At 38.5% G+C, this 12,450-nt stretch overlaps 2 protein-coding genes across 2 annotated transcripts; both read left to right on the top strand.

The window, feature by feature from the left end:
- The first annotated feature begins 601 nt into the window (after window positions 1-601).
- Window positions 602-5,177, top strand: LOC103982452 (phospho-2-dehydro-3-deoxyheptonate aldolase 1, chloroplastic). The gene is made up of 5 exons (XM_009399382.3): window positions 602-1,213; window positions 3,039-3,316; window positions 3,689-3,965; window positions 4,331-4,576; window positions 4,669-5,177. The coding sequence occupies exons 1-5, from the start codon at window positions 746-748 to the stop codon at window positions 4,951-4,953; spliced, it is 1,554 nt and encodes a 517-aa protein (XP_009397657.2). The 5' UTR covers window positions 602-745; the 3' UTR covers window positions 4,954-5,177.
- A 319-nt stretch (window positions 5,178-5,496) lies between these two features.
- Window positions 5,497-12,351, top strand: LOC103982454 (uncharacterized). The gene is made up of 5 exons (XM_009399383.3): window positions 5,497-5,933; window positions 7,297-7,710; window positions 9,869-9,961; window positions 11,044-11,183; window positions 11,730-12,351. Exons 1-5 carry the CDS (start codon window positions 5,547-5,549, stop codon window positions 12,154-12,156), a joined length of 1,461 nt encoding a protein of 486 aa, XP_009397658.2. The 5' UTR covers window positions 5,497-5,546; the 3' UTR covers window positions 12,157-12,351.
- The last annotated feature ends 99 nt before the right edge of the window (window positions 12,352-12,450 follow it).

Below are 12,450 nucleotides of genomic sequence, written 5' to 3'. Positions count from 1 at the left end.
ACTGGGTTTCCTTGGTTAAAGCTACCTTTTTTTCTGGTAAATCATGTACCTTATCATCATGATGCATCTAAAGAAGTCAAATGTTTGTTTTTCGAACTGATCTGTGCAATTAGTCCTATCTATTGCGCATGTGTTTTCATGTGTAAGTGTTTGACGTGTGGGTTTTTGATCCTCAATTTAAAGACTATAATGAGTGAAACTGTATCACTTGCCGTGGGAAATGTTATGTTAATCAATCCTTCATCTTTGAGAGGTACGATTTTCCATGTCATTGCTAACACGACACCACATTGCTACAAAATATAACTTTCAACAACATGCTAATTATACAGAGGACAAAAGACCGTATCACTTCTCGGTAGAGGCCTCACGTGTGAGGCCACTCTGCGTTATCACTTATCGTGTTCCCGATGGATGCGCACGTGGCTGTCACGCCTCAGAGTTTTTGTTACGTACCGATTGCATGGGGCCATTGTTGACTGGTTCTGAGGTCGTCCGCATGTAATGTTCTACGCCGACGGAATCAACTAACTGCCCCGCCTCCCGTGCGTCGCCTTCCTCGACCTCGGAAGCAAGACAATCTTTAGATTTCATCTCGGTGACTCCTCACTGGCGGTGACCGCACTCCAACCTCACCCGTATATATTTCCAAGATAACGTCCGTTTCGAGCACGAAACGCCTTTGGAGCGCGCCACCGCGGCAATCGTCATCGCCGTAGAAACCCTAATCCTAGTTTACCGAGCAATGGCGCCTCTCGCTGCCTCCGGGAATCTCTCCGCCGTCTTCTCCCTCCCCCCCACCGCTGTTGCCATCAGTCGCCATTCGTCCCCCTCCAAAGTCGCCGTTTTCTCCAGGAATCCAATCGTTTCGGCTGCAGCGGCGGGAGGGAAGGCGGCATCTTCCACGAGTTGGGCGCCGGGTAGTTGGAAGTCGAAGCGGGCGCTCCAGATCCCAGCGTACACGAATCAGGAGGAGCTGGAGTCGGTCCTCCGGAGCTTGGAGACGTACCCTCCGCTGGTGTTCGCAGGGGAGGCGAGGAGGCTGGAGGAGAGGCTCGCGGAGGCTGCGGTCGGGAAGGCCTTCTTGCTTCAAGGGGGAGACTGCGCCGAGAGCTTCAAGGAGTTTAACGCGAACAATATAAGGGACACTTTTCGCGTTCTGTTGCAGATGGGGGTGGTACTGACCTTTGGAGGACAGATGCCCATCATCAAGGTTGGACCTTTCTTTCAAGTTTTAAACAAGAATATTTATGGTAATTGCTTTTTTCGAGTTATATGGAATTACACTTCATCTGTAGATAAATTTGACAAACAAGAATGTTCGTGTAAATCTTATGGTGATTAATTTGTTTACCATCCATCTAACACATCCATCACGTCTACTCTTCTTTTAAGTGCGCAATTGCTGTCGTTTCCTTGCTGTAATTTTCTCATTTAGAAGGTTAGTCTGTAAATATTTAAAAAAATTTAAATGGAAATTAAAAGTTGAATCCCTTTGCAAGCCCATAAGTTTAAGGTATGCCCTGTGATATTTGGTGGACAGAAAGTTATATATAAGCCGAAATGTTTCATTTTTTAAGTTGAGCTGTTTATGTTGAAACTTTTATTTTGATTATCTGCAACAATTGAAATAGATGTTTAATTGCCTTAAATATGAAATTGTATCCATGTCTTGTGGGTTTTTTGGAACTCAAATGCCAAAATTGTATTCTCTTCCAGTCCAAATTTCAGATTTGATAGGTTTTGAAGCGACATACTGAAATCTGGCCATACATCATTGTTATTTTGTGAAAATAAATAATTTGTTATAACAATTTTTGATGGAATGGAGGAATACGAAACTAGAGGGGTTGAAGAAAATTTCAAAAGAGAAGGGCAAAGGATTAGAAGAAAAGGCAATGAAGGAACATAACACAAAGAGCAAATCTTTATGTGATTTGGTGCTTTCTCCAACTGACTTTGATTTATAAGATCCAATTTTATAATAGATAACTCATGGTGCAAGATTTTTGAAGAAAACTTTCCATTATTTAGAAGTGGCATTTAGAACTTCTTGTTACTAATATGTAATTAGACAACTCAAAGTAGGTTACTGAACACCCCTAAGATAAAATGAATGGTCATCTAAGTAAGAAAAAGAAAATATATCTTAATTTCAGTCTTAAACATGGCTTAATCTTCACATAACGTGATGAAACCTAGGCTAATCTAAACTCAAGTTGCATCAGTTTATTCTCACTGCCTGTACTCATGTTATCATGATTGCCCCGTCGATCAAAAGATTCTCACGGATGATGGATTCTGACTTCTGTTACCTTTTGCTCATTTCTCCTTCCATTGGATCTGTTCTTCCTATTTTGTTATCATAACTCACATGACTGTGATGAGTTAATAATAACTGTAGAAGATCTTGGAACCCAGACTTTAGCCTCTGACAAACAGATTCTGAACAGGTGATATATTTCTTGGCTGGTTGATCTTCAACTTTAGATAAACCTTTGGCATCCACAATAATTCTCGACGGACTCTTCAATCAATTTTTTGTTGTTTGTTTTTTTGTTTTGTGAGAATTGCAGTATTTCTACATGATCAAGTCTCCTCCATCTTTAACAGCATCTCTATTTCCTTCACCATAGTTCCGATCACTGGTAGCTTGGGGGATATATTATAGATCACTGCAGTAGTGAGAAGCACAGGTTGATACTATGAAAAAAAACCTGTTAAAGAGCTAGTTTTTATGAGATGTGGTGCTTGTTTATAGTCTTGCAGATTAATCTGACAAAAAGTTGGAGCTCTTCAGTGTTAAATTTACAGATGGAATTTACTTGAATTGGTACTATATCAGTGTGTTGTGGGAAAGATTTAATAAATATTTGAAAGTATTTCTTTCTTTTATTTATTAAAAAATGGTTCTGTATTGTGGCAAGCTGTCCCTCATGTCTGATTATTACTAAGTTTTGAAGTAATAAATCTGACAAGTCTGCATCATCATCTCATGTTATTGGGTGGACATTATTGTCTTTAATGCCATACAACAGGTTGGGCGGATGGCTGGTCAATTTGCGAAGCCCAGATCTGAACCATTTGAAACAAAAGATGGTGTAAAACTTCCTAGTTATCAGGGCGACAATATCAATAGTGATATCTTTGACGAAAAATCTCGAGAGCCAGATCCAAAAAGGTTGCTTAAAGCTTATAGCCAATCAGCTGGAACTCTGAATCTCCTTAGAGCATTTGCTACTGGTGGTTATGCATCGATTCAGAGAGTCACACAGTGGAACCTTGATTTTGTAGAGCACAGTGAGCAAGGAGACAGGTTTTTGGCCCATCTATACCTTGCATGTTCTTTATCTGTATCACTCATCCTGTGCTTCTTTAGTTTCATGATTAATATTCTGTCACATGATAGCTTTTTGTGCTTGGTTGTACCACCGCACATTTTAATATGCAAACTGTTGGACCTTTGTTTCTAGCTTACTTTACAACAACAGCAGTATCTACTTCAATGAATAGAAGACTAGAAAAGAGTCTCATTAATGGGTACTTTAGTTTGATGAATGCAAGTAATGTCAATAATAACTTTCTGTCCTTCAGGAATTTAACAAATATATATGATCAGGGTTTCTTCTTGCATACTGTTTTTGAAGTTCAGATTTTTTTTTCCCTTCTGACTGTTGGTTTTGAGCAGATATATGGAGCTTGCTCAGAGGGTTGATGATGCTATTGGATTTATGGTTGCTGCTGGTCTGACTGCTAATCATCCAATAATGGCCACAACTGAGTTCTGGACATCTCATGAATGCCTTCACCTACCGTATGAGCAGGCATTGACTCGTGAAGATTCAACATCTGGGCAATACTATGATTGTTCGGCCCACATGCTTTGGGTTGGAGAAAGGACACGGCAGCTAGATGGTGCGCATGTTGAATTTCTCCGTGGAATTGCTAATCCTCTGGGTATAAAGGTGATTATGATATCCTCCTGAATCTGCTCAAACTTTTCAGATAGTGTTGGCATCTGTTGCTTATGGTAATTTAAATAGGAATTGATATTAGTGGTTGGGATGCCACAGCCTTGATGCTGCTGGTAGGTTTGTCAAATAATAATGAACCATGGAAACTTATGATTGTGCATATTTATACTTTTAGCTAGAAAACTTTTTCTTTGTTTTAAGTGTGTTGGCCAACCTGTGTCCTGGGAAGGAACAGGCATCAATGTTATTTCATTTTTATATTTGACAAAAAATATGTCCATGTAATTGATTATGCCAAATATCCAATTTCTTTTTTCTTGTTTGGTCCTCTGATACAGTTTGATGGTTTTTTGTAGGTAAGCGATAAAATGGATCCATCTGAGCTTGTCAAACTGTGTGAGATTTTGAACCATCACAACAAGCCTGGAAGGCTAACCATAATCACAAGAATGGGAGCTGAGAGCATGCGCGTCAAGCTTCCTCATCTAATTAGAGCTGTGCGTCAAGCTGGTCTGATAGTTACTTGGGTGAGCGATCCAATGCATGGAAACACAGTGAAAGCTCCATGTGGCCTGAAGACTCGTTCATTCGATGCAATCAGAGTAAGCTTGAATTTAATCTGTTGTGGATAAATGATGGTTTTTTCAATTTGAATCTTGGACCAATCTGAGAATATGGTGTCTTAACAATGCAGTCTGAGCTAAGGGCCTTCTTTGATGTTCATGAACAAGAGGGTAGCCACCCAGGGGGAGTGCACTTGGAGATGACCGGTCAGAATGTTACAGAGTGCATCGGAGGATCAAAGGCAGTTACTTATGATGACTTGAGTTCTCGGTACCACACGCATTGTGATCCCAGACTCAACGCTTCACAGTCCCTGGAACTGGCTTTCGCCATTGCTGAAAGGCTGAGGAAAAGAAGGATCAGCTCATGGGGCAAGCGTGTTTTCGAGCAGAATCCGCAAGCTGCTGTTGCATGAGAATGCATTTTCGACCACTATTTGGTATATTTCTATGTTCTGCTGCAATTTTGTATCACAAGATGGATCCATCCATCTCTTTACGGAATTGTCTACCTTTCTTATTGTAATTAGTCAGGGAAATTTCACTTTTGGAAAGTTATAGATAGATCAAAATGGACTGATACATATTAATATGTATATCTTTGGTTGTGTTTTATTAATTAAGCTTGGCATCAGGTCTACCCTCAGCTCATCAATTAATATATATTTGAAAAGTGTATATATATATATATATATATATATAGTCTCACGTTTGCCTGTCTCAACCGTGTGGTTGTTAACGAGGCAACGTGGGGTTTATGCGGGACCCGACCCTCGATTCCTTTCGTTCGAACTCTGGGTACGTTGTGCGGGTAAATGATTTGTTTTTCGGTTTGGCAAACAGACCATTCCCATCAGTGATCGCGACGCGGCGCGCAATCAGTGGTGGAAACGCTGCACCGTGTTCTAACATCGTCCGCCCGCAGTGATCTCTCTCGCTGTTTATTCCCCATATCCGAACGCCTTTCCCCATCCCCCGTATTCCATCTCTCTCTCTCTGCTCGGTCGGCATGGAGTCTCACTGCCTCGACGCCTGCGGCAACCTCACCCTGCCGCGGCCGCCGCACCTGGTGGTCCGCCGCCGCTACTTCTGGAATCCTGTCTCGCCTCTTCCCCTCTCGCTTCCCGAGCGCGACAGGGTTTCCACTGGCCTCAGGGTTTCTTGCTCCCTCGCCGGCGGCCGGAGGAAGGAGCCGATCAGAGCCAAAAAGAAGCAGAATGTTTGGAGCATTGACAACGATCTCGCCGCCGCCAAGGCCTCCGCGGAGGACAAGACCCGGAAGTCTCGGAGGAGGAGAGGGAGGCGGGTGAGGTCTGCCGGAAGGAGAGGTCCGGGTGCCAGGGTTTTGGTCTCTGGTTCCATGCTCATGGAGATCGAGACGGTTCTCCAGACTCAGGTGAGCGAGCTCTTGGCTCTTCGTCTCAAACTTTCACAGTTCTTTTTGAATTTTGATTGAAACGACAGAAAGATGTATTCTTGCATCATATGCCATAAGATTTTAATATTTCTGTAATGTTTCTGCAATTTGTACTTTTTTTTCCAAGACTTTGTTGCAGAATTTCTTATATAATTTAGGAATTTTCTGCGGAATCCTTCCGTGTCACTGCAAGTACCAATTTTCGTACCCAATACTTGTTTTGTGAAGTAAAAGATATAATCTTGGACGGTTTTCCGTTAAACGTAGAGCATAGATTAGTGTAATTAAATTCACATATAACATTTGCTTATATAATTTGATAAATGGCGACCAAGACTAGGTTTAACTCAGCTAGAATAAGTAGAGTTAATCTTTCCATGTATACATTATCGGTTCAAGTAATTCCTTAGAATCTGATAGCTCAATAGTACCTGGTGTTAATGAGTGCTCTTACGTAAGCAGGATTAGGAGACATAACAGCAGGCTGATAAGTTCTTTGGTTATGTTATATGCTAGGTTGTTGCTGGATGGATCCCTCAATCTATTCAAATATCTACATTTATCATTATGATATCAACTTATCATGCCATAATAAACAATTGGTTCATCAGTTTGACAGATACAAGTTTGTGATATTGGTGATTGGATGAAATATGTTAATGCATGCCATAATTGAGGAAACCATTTAATTGGATTAAGTAAAGAAATGGGTGTTTCAGTATATAGATGACTGCTCAACCTCAACGATCAACACATGTTAGTGGTTGTAATTTTCAGAACCCAATGGATGAATCATGAGAAATTTTATGAAGTTTCTTTCTAATGCAATATAGCACAAATTTACAAAGAATGGTTTGTTTGTTGTTAAATCCGCATATGACATCTTAGTCATTGAGACCAATTATGGTAGACTAGGATTAGATTAAGTAAAATAAGAAAGAAATAATCAACGTAACATCATAGGTTCAATCAACTCTAGAGACAATGGTATCCCAATAACATCATAGGATTATTGCCTGTTAATCCTTTTTCCCTCCAAAGATTTACTTTTTACGCTCAATTTTAAGCAGTTATTTTTTATCATATTAACTAGCAAGGATAAATGTTCAAATCTTGGTTTTTATCATATTAACTAGCAAGGATAAATGCTCATATTAACTAGCAGATGGTTTTCCTTTGAGAATATAATTTTTGTTAATCATGATATCTCTGTTTATTCTGTTGTTATACATAGTAACATTACCAGAAACGGATATTTGTATTTCAGGAGTATCATGTTATTTTGAGGGCATCTTTTCATATGAAGGATTGAATTCTAATAAATAGATGTCATACTGAATAGGAACCTGTTATCAAACCAGCATGGGATACTTTTGCTAGTAGTGTCAGTGGTATATGGAAGGGTGTCGGAGCAGTATTTTCTCCATTTACAGCTGAAATAGAGCCAATTGGAATTGGGAAGCAAAATGAGAACCTTTATGATTGTTACACACGTTCACTGATAGAGAAAGTATCTGAAGGTGGTATCTTCTCTCATATTAGGACGAAGACCAATTGGGCAGCTCTGAACCCATTTGGAGAAAGTAAAAAACATCGAGCAGGTGATAAAACTGAAGATGGCGTTTCTGAGAAGGAAACTCTTGATGTCACTGATAAAAACTCTGATTTGCCTAGTTATGACTCCTTTGACTTGTCAAGAGGAGAAGATTTGGAGGAAGATGTAATGGATATGGAGCCTGGTCTTGTTTTCTTTGAGGTAAGTTTCTCTTTTTTCTTTTCAATTTTGAACATCTATGATGTACATCCATATTCTAACAGTTGATTTCATGTATGTAGCAAAATACTAGTATGTTAACCAAATGAATATAGATTATTTTAATGATTTTTGGTCTAAAATCTTGAGATTCTGATATTTCTTATATAATAGAAAGTGCCAAGTCATTACAAGTACCTTTTAAACTACAGCTAATTTTTATGTTTGACATGTAATTTATAACCATCACCAGCTGTAGTACATTCTTCCCATAATCTTAACATTACTGCAGCTGCTGATGGGGCTACCTTTTTTTTCTTTTACATTTATAGTTTTATGATCTAATTAAATTTTTTTAGTCTGTGGATATGCTATGATGAAAAATTCACAGATTGGTTAGTGGTAACTAGAACAGCAACAGCTACTTGTCAAACTTGAGGACCACAAGTTAATTTAAGATGTAGCTGGAAAAGGATAGTGATGGTTTATTGAGAATGCTTGGATTTATGTTATTGATTTACATATTCTGAAGTTCTAAACTACCACCAGTAGAAGTTGGGGACCTATTAATGTCTAGAGTCAATAGACTGCAAGGATTATGTGAAAGATGAATAAGATTAGTAGGAAATAAACTGCAAATCTGCAACATTGCATATGGGCTTTGTATTTGGTTTGGACTGTAAGGCATTGTAGAGTTGAATTGGGGATCTTGAGGTAGATAATAGGAGTCAGAAAAAACATACAAGATTGAAATTTGTGTTTTTTTTTGTCACTAGTTGCACATATTGTGAATGCCGTAGATACCTGATCTGCTAGAGCTGGTGTTCATCTTCATAGTTGGAACAAGATCATAGATACCTGATCTGCTCTAGAACCTGAATGCTATATGTCATGGTGAGAAGACTATAATGGACCAAACTTTCGCTAGGTTATTAAAATGGTTTCGATTGCATGTCTATTCTGGTCAATTAGCCATCAGATACGAAGCTATTTTAGTATGAACATGTTAATTATTCGCAAAAAAAAGCACACAATAATACACAGTATAATTCACAGTAATATCATCTTTCAACAATTTTTACTAGACAACCTTATCATCTAATGTTTAAATTGGCAATAAAATGTTGTTTTAACTGTTCTAAATAAAATTCAAAACTGTGAACTGCAAAGATAATGCATATTCACTGCATTCAAGGTAACAAGTAATCTAGCTCATTTCACAGATTTAACTTTTTACCTAGGTTGTGTGGCACCTGAGTGACATAGCTGCTTGCATAGGGTCACTCCCTGTAACCTCGTGCCTGCACAGAAGAAAACGGGTTAGTGGCGAGCAAAAACACAGTCAAACTATCATCACACCATGAATATTGGGATCTGAACCAGAATACAAACACTTTATTGACATGGCAAAGGAATACAACCTTGCCAGCTCCAAACAGCTGCATAACAAAAGGTCTACGGATGATTATAATTAATTTCTTGATTCTGTGAACGATCACACAAACATGGAGATCAATTTAGAAGTCAACCAATCCTAGATCCAGTGGATTATGCGAACAGTCACACAATCATAGAGATCAAGTTAGAAGTCAACCAATCCTAGATCCAGTGTGTAGTTCTTTGATACCTTTAATTGGGTGAAAAATCACCATATCTCAGAGATTGTGTGCTCCCAATATAATGAGCAATGGTTATGAAATCATCCAATAAGGAAGGATGTTTAATTTTAAAGTTCTCTAGTATTAGGAAGTTTCTAGATTTCCAGAAATTTTAGTTGTTGACAAAAATGAAAGTAGAAGTACAATCATAATATGTACTTTCTCATTTTTTGAGTTACAGAAACACAAGATATATACAAACCACATAAAACACACTGCACCCTAGATTATGGAACATTAACTATTGGACTCAGAAGAAGTAAAAGGTTACCTACTTTTTATTTCATGTATTTCTTTGTCTTTTTATTTTTATGGCGACCGATGTCGAACAATATACTTTTTTTTTCCCCCAATATCATAAAAACTACAGGTGCTTTTGTTGCCTAGGTTTTGGCGACATCCATCGGACGCTAGCTTCTCACCATTTTTTCATTGCCTAGCTAATGCTTGTTGCCTCTGCTGAAAACTATATTTCTTTATTAACTAATTTTCTCAATTTTCAGGATGGATCATATTCTAAAGGTCCTGTAGACTTACCAGTCGAAGGTTTTGATGAATCCAAATATTTCCTTTCTCCAACTTTTAAGTTTGAACAAGTAAGTTTTGTGGATGTTATCATCACTTGTTTGTCATAATCTCATTGTCCATGTAATATCCACTTGCCTTATTTACTCTATCCTGCTTTTTCATCATATAAAATGTTTATTGTCTTTGTCCACTTTTTTGCACACACTGAACAATATTTTCTTCAATAATACTTTCCTGATGCACATATCACTGCTGGACCATATAGCTGGTATGATAAACATCAAGCCATTTGGATGGCCCAAACCACAACAGTGAGGAAGGAATAAAGAGAGGGGCTTAGAGGGGTGTTACCGGTGAAAGTGGTATGTGAGGATTTCTCAAAAAATAGAGAGAAAGAGAATTGGAGCAGCAAATGGAGGGAGTAGCGATTTCTGACTTAGCTATTTATACAGTTACAACCTATGATCATACCTTAAACATTAGATCAAAATGATTTTTGGGAGAAGTTTCATATCCATTAGATCTGTCTCCAATGCTCTAGGTGGTGAAATATAAACAATATTGTTTAGTTAACTTTTCTTTAATTGTGCCGGTATCTAGTTCAGAAAGAATTACATTGCTTAGGTTAGCTTTTGTTCTTAGCGCCAAGTTTTGGTTGGTGTTTTTATCCTAACAATTTGATTTTACTGACCCAAGCTGTTGCCATGCCTGGAACCAATAGCAACGTGTTAAAGGAAGTAACACTTAATTCATTTGAATGAATTCTTTAACAAATGCTTATCTTTCTCTTCAAACATGCTCTTCTAGTTGATGCAGTTGCATTACTAAAGACCTCTGAGGAAGGCATACTGTCCATGATTGTTTATCCAGTCCCAGTAGAACTTTCATGCAATTCATTTCATCAATATTTACTGGAAAAAGAGGCTGCGTACAGAAAAAATTCCAAAGCAAAAAAGGACTCTTCACCAGTGTTTCATTCCCTGAAATCATTCTGGTGATTCATTGCAATAATTTTGTGCGGTTGCTTATCTTAAATTTCTTTGCTTGGTGTATTGAAACTGTTATCAAGCCTTCCACTAGTAGCAAGCCTAATATCTTTTCTCTAACAGACTGTTGAATTTGAGTAATTTTTCTAAACCTTGTTGCTCAGTGTTTAGTAAAAGGATGCCACAAGAGACTGCGGATTGTGCACACCATTGAGTTGAATGAAGGAGGGTCTAACATTCAAATAATTAGGGTTGCCGTATATGAAGAAGAGTGGGTCAGCCCAGCTAATCTCGATGTTGCAGAGTAAGCTTTCAATTCACTGTTTTAAGTCGAAGTTTCATGTAAGTCTGAGATGGGAGATTTCAATTCTGATGTTCATTGTGTTCCTTCTTGAAATATGTTGGTAATGATAATCTGTAGGGATATATAAGAATATAGCATAATTGGTTTTCAATTATCCAAAACAAGTACCAAGTGTGAGCCTAAAATATTTCTTTTGAGACTCTTGAAAGTCGATACGATTTGTAGTTTGTAGCAAGCAAAGACGTGAAAGCCTTGAAAGCCTTAGTTCATCACTTTGCCATAATTTTGTGTCGATAAATTGTTGTCTTGTTCATTTAGTAAAAAGGATATTATTGACTGCCAAAAAAAGCATGTCATTTGTTTATTCACCCTGGCTATCATCCTAGGATGCTTGATATAACTTTCCATTATATTGTGAAAATTAATTTTTTGGATTAACATATTCCTAGAAACCTGGTAGAACATAATTATTTGTGATTTCCGAGTTTGAACATTCGAGGGTAAATGAAGGCTGCTTAGTGGTATCTAACTTGTCATTCGCTCCAGTGATGTGCAGTTTGATATGAAACCTTTCTCACAACGAAAAAGAACACAACCTTCAGAACTTACTGGTTCTTGGAAGGTATTTGAGGTGAGTGCCACACCGATTTTTAGTGACGAACCAACAGCTGAAGGTGGCTTGCCCTTCGTCTATTTGTGCACTGAGACGTTGAAGAAAAGAAGCTTGCCCGAGAGCTCTGTTTCCTTTGGGGAAGAAGAGGTGCTCGACATGCAAGATGTGACCGTTCTCTGGCTTCCGGGAGGTGTCACTGGATACGTTGATGTGAATAAAGATGGCATCCTCACCATTGGCGTTGGCTGGTACTCAGATGAAGGTATTAACCTTGTGATGGAGAGAGACTATGGGATGGATGGAAAGCTCAAAGAAGTGAGGTGGAAATCAGAGGTCAAGAGAAGATGGACCGACAGCTAACTCCCAGTTTCCGGAACCTCTTGGTTATTTTCTTCTCGCCAACCTACCGCCTTTCCGGCTAATGTTTGTGCTCTCAAATTTCTTAATTTGGAACAATGAAAAGAAAAATTAGGAATTATGTACAGATGTACTGCTTGGATGAAACTTTTTGGCTTACATGCATGTCAGCAATGGTAATGGCTTCTGGTGCCTAAATATGCACAAGCTAAAGAGGCTGTTGAACCTCCTGCTTTTAGCATTAGTGTTAGATTTTAGCCACAAAATCTTCCAGTCTTCAGATATTGAATTATGTTT

The sequence above is a fragment of the Musa acuminata genome, chromosome BXJ2-4 (genome assembly GCF_036884655.1).
Source record: "Musa acuminata AAA Group cultivar baxijiao chromosome BXJ2-4, Cavendish_Baxijiao_AAA, whole genome shotgun sequence".
In the NCBI taxonomy this organism is placed as follows: Eukaryota; Viridiplantae; Streptophyta; class Magnoliopsida; order Zingiberales; family Musaceae; genus Musa; species Musa acuminata.
This window is presented reverse-complemented; position numbering and strand designations above follow the sequence as displayed.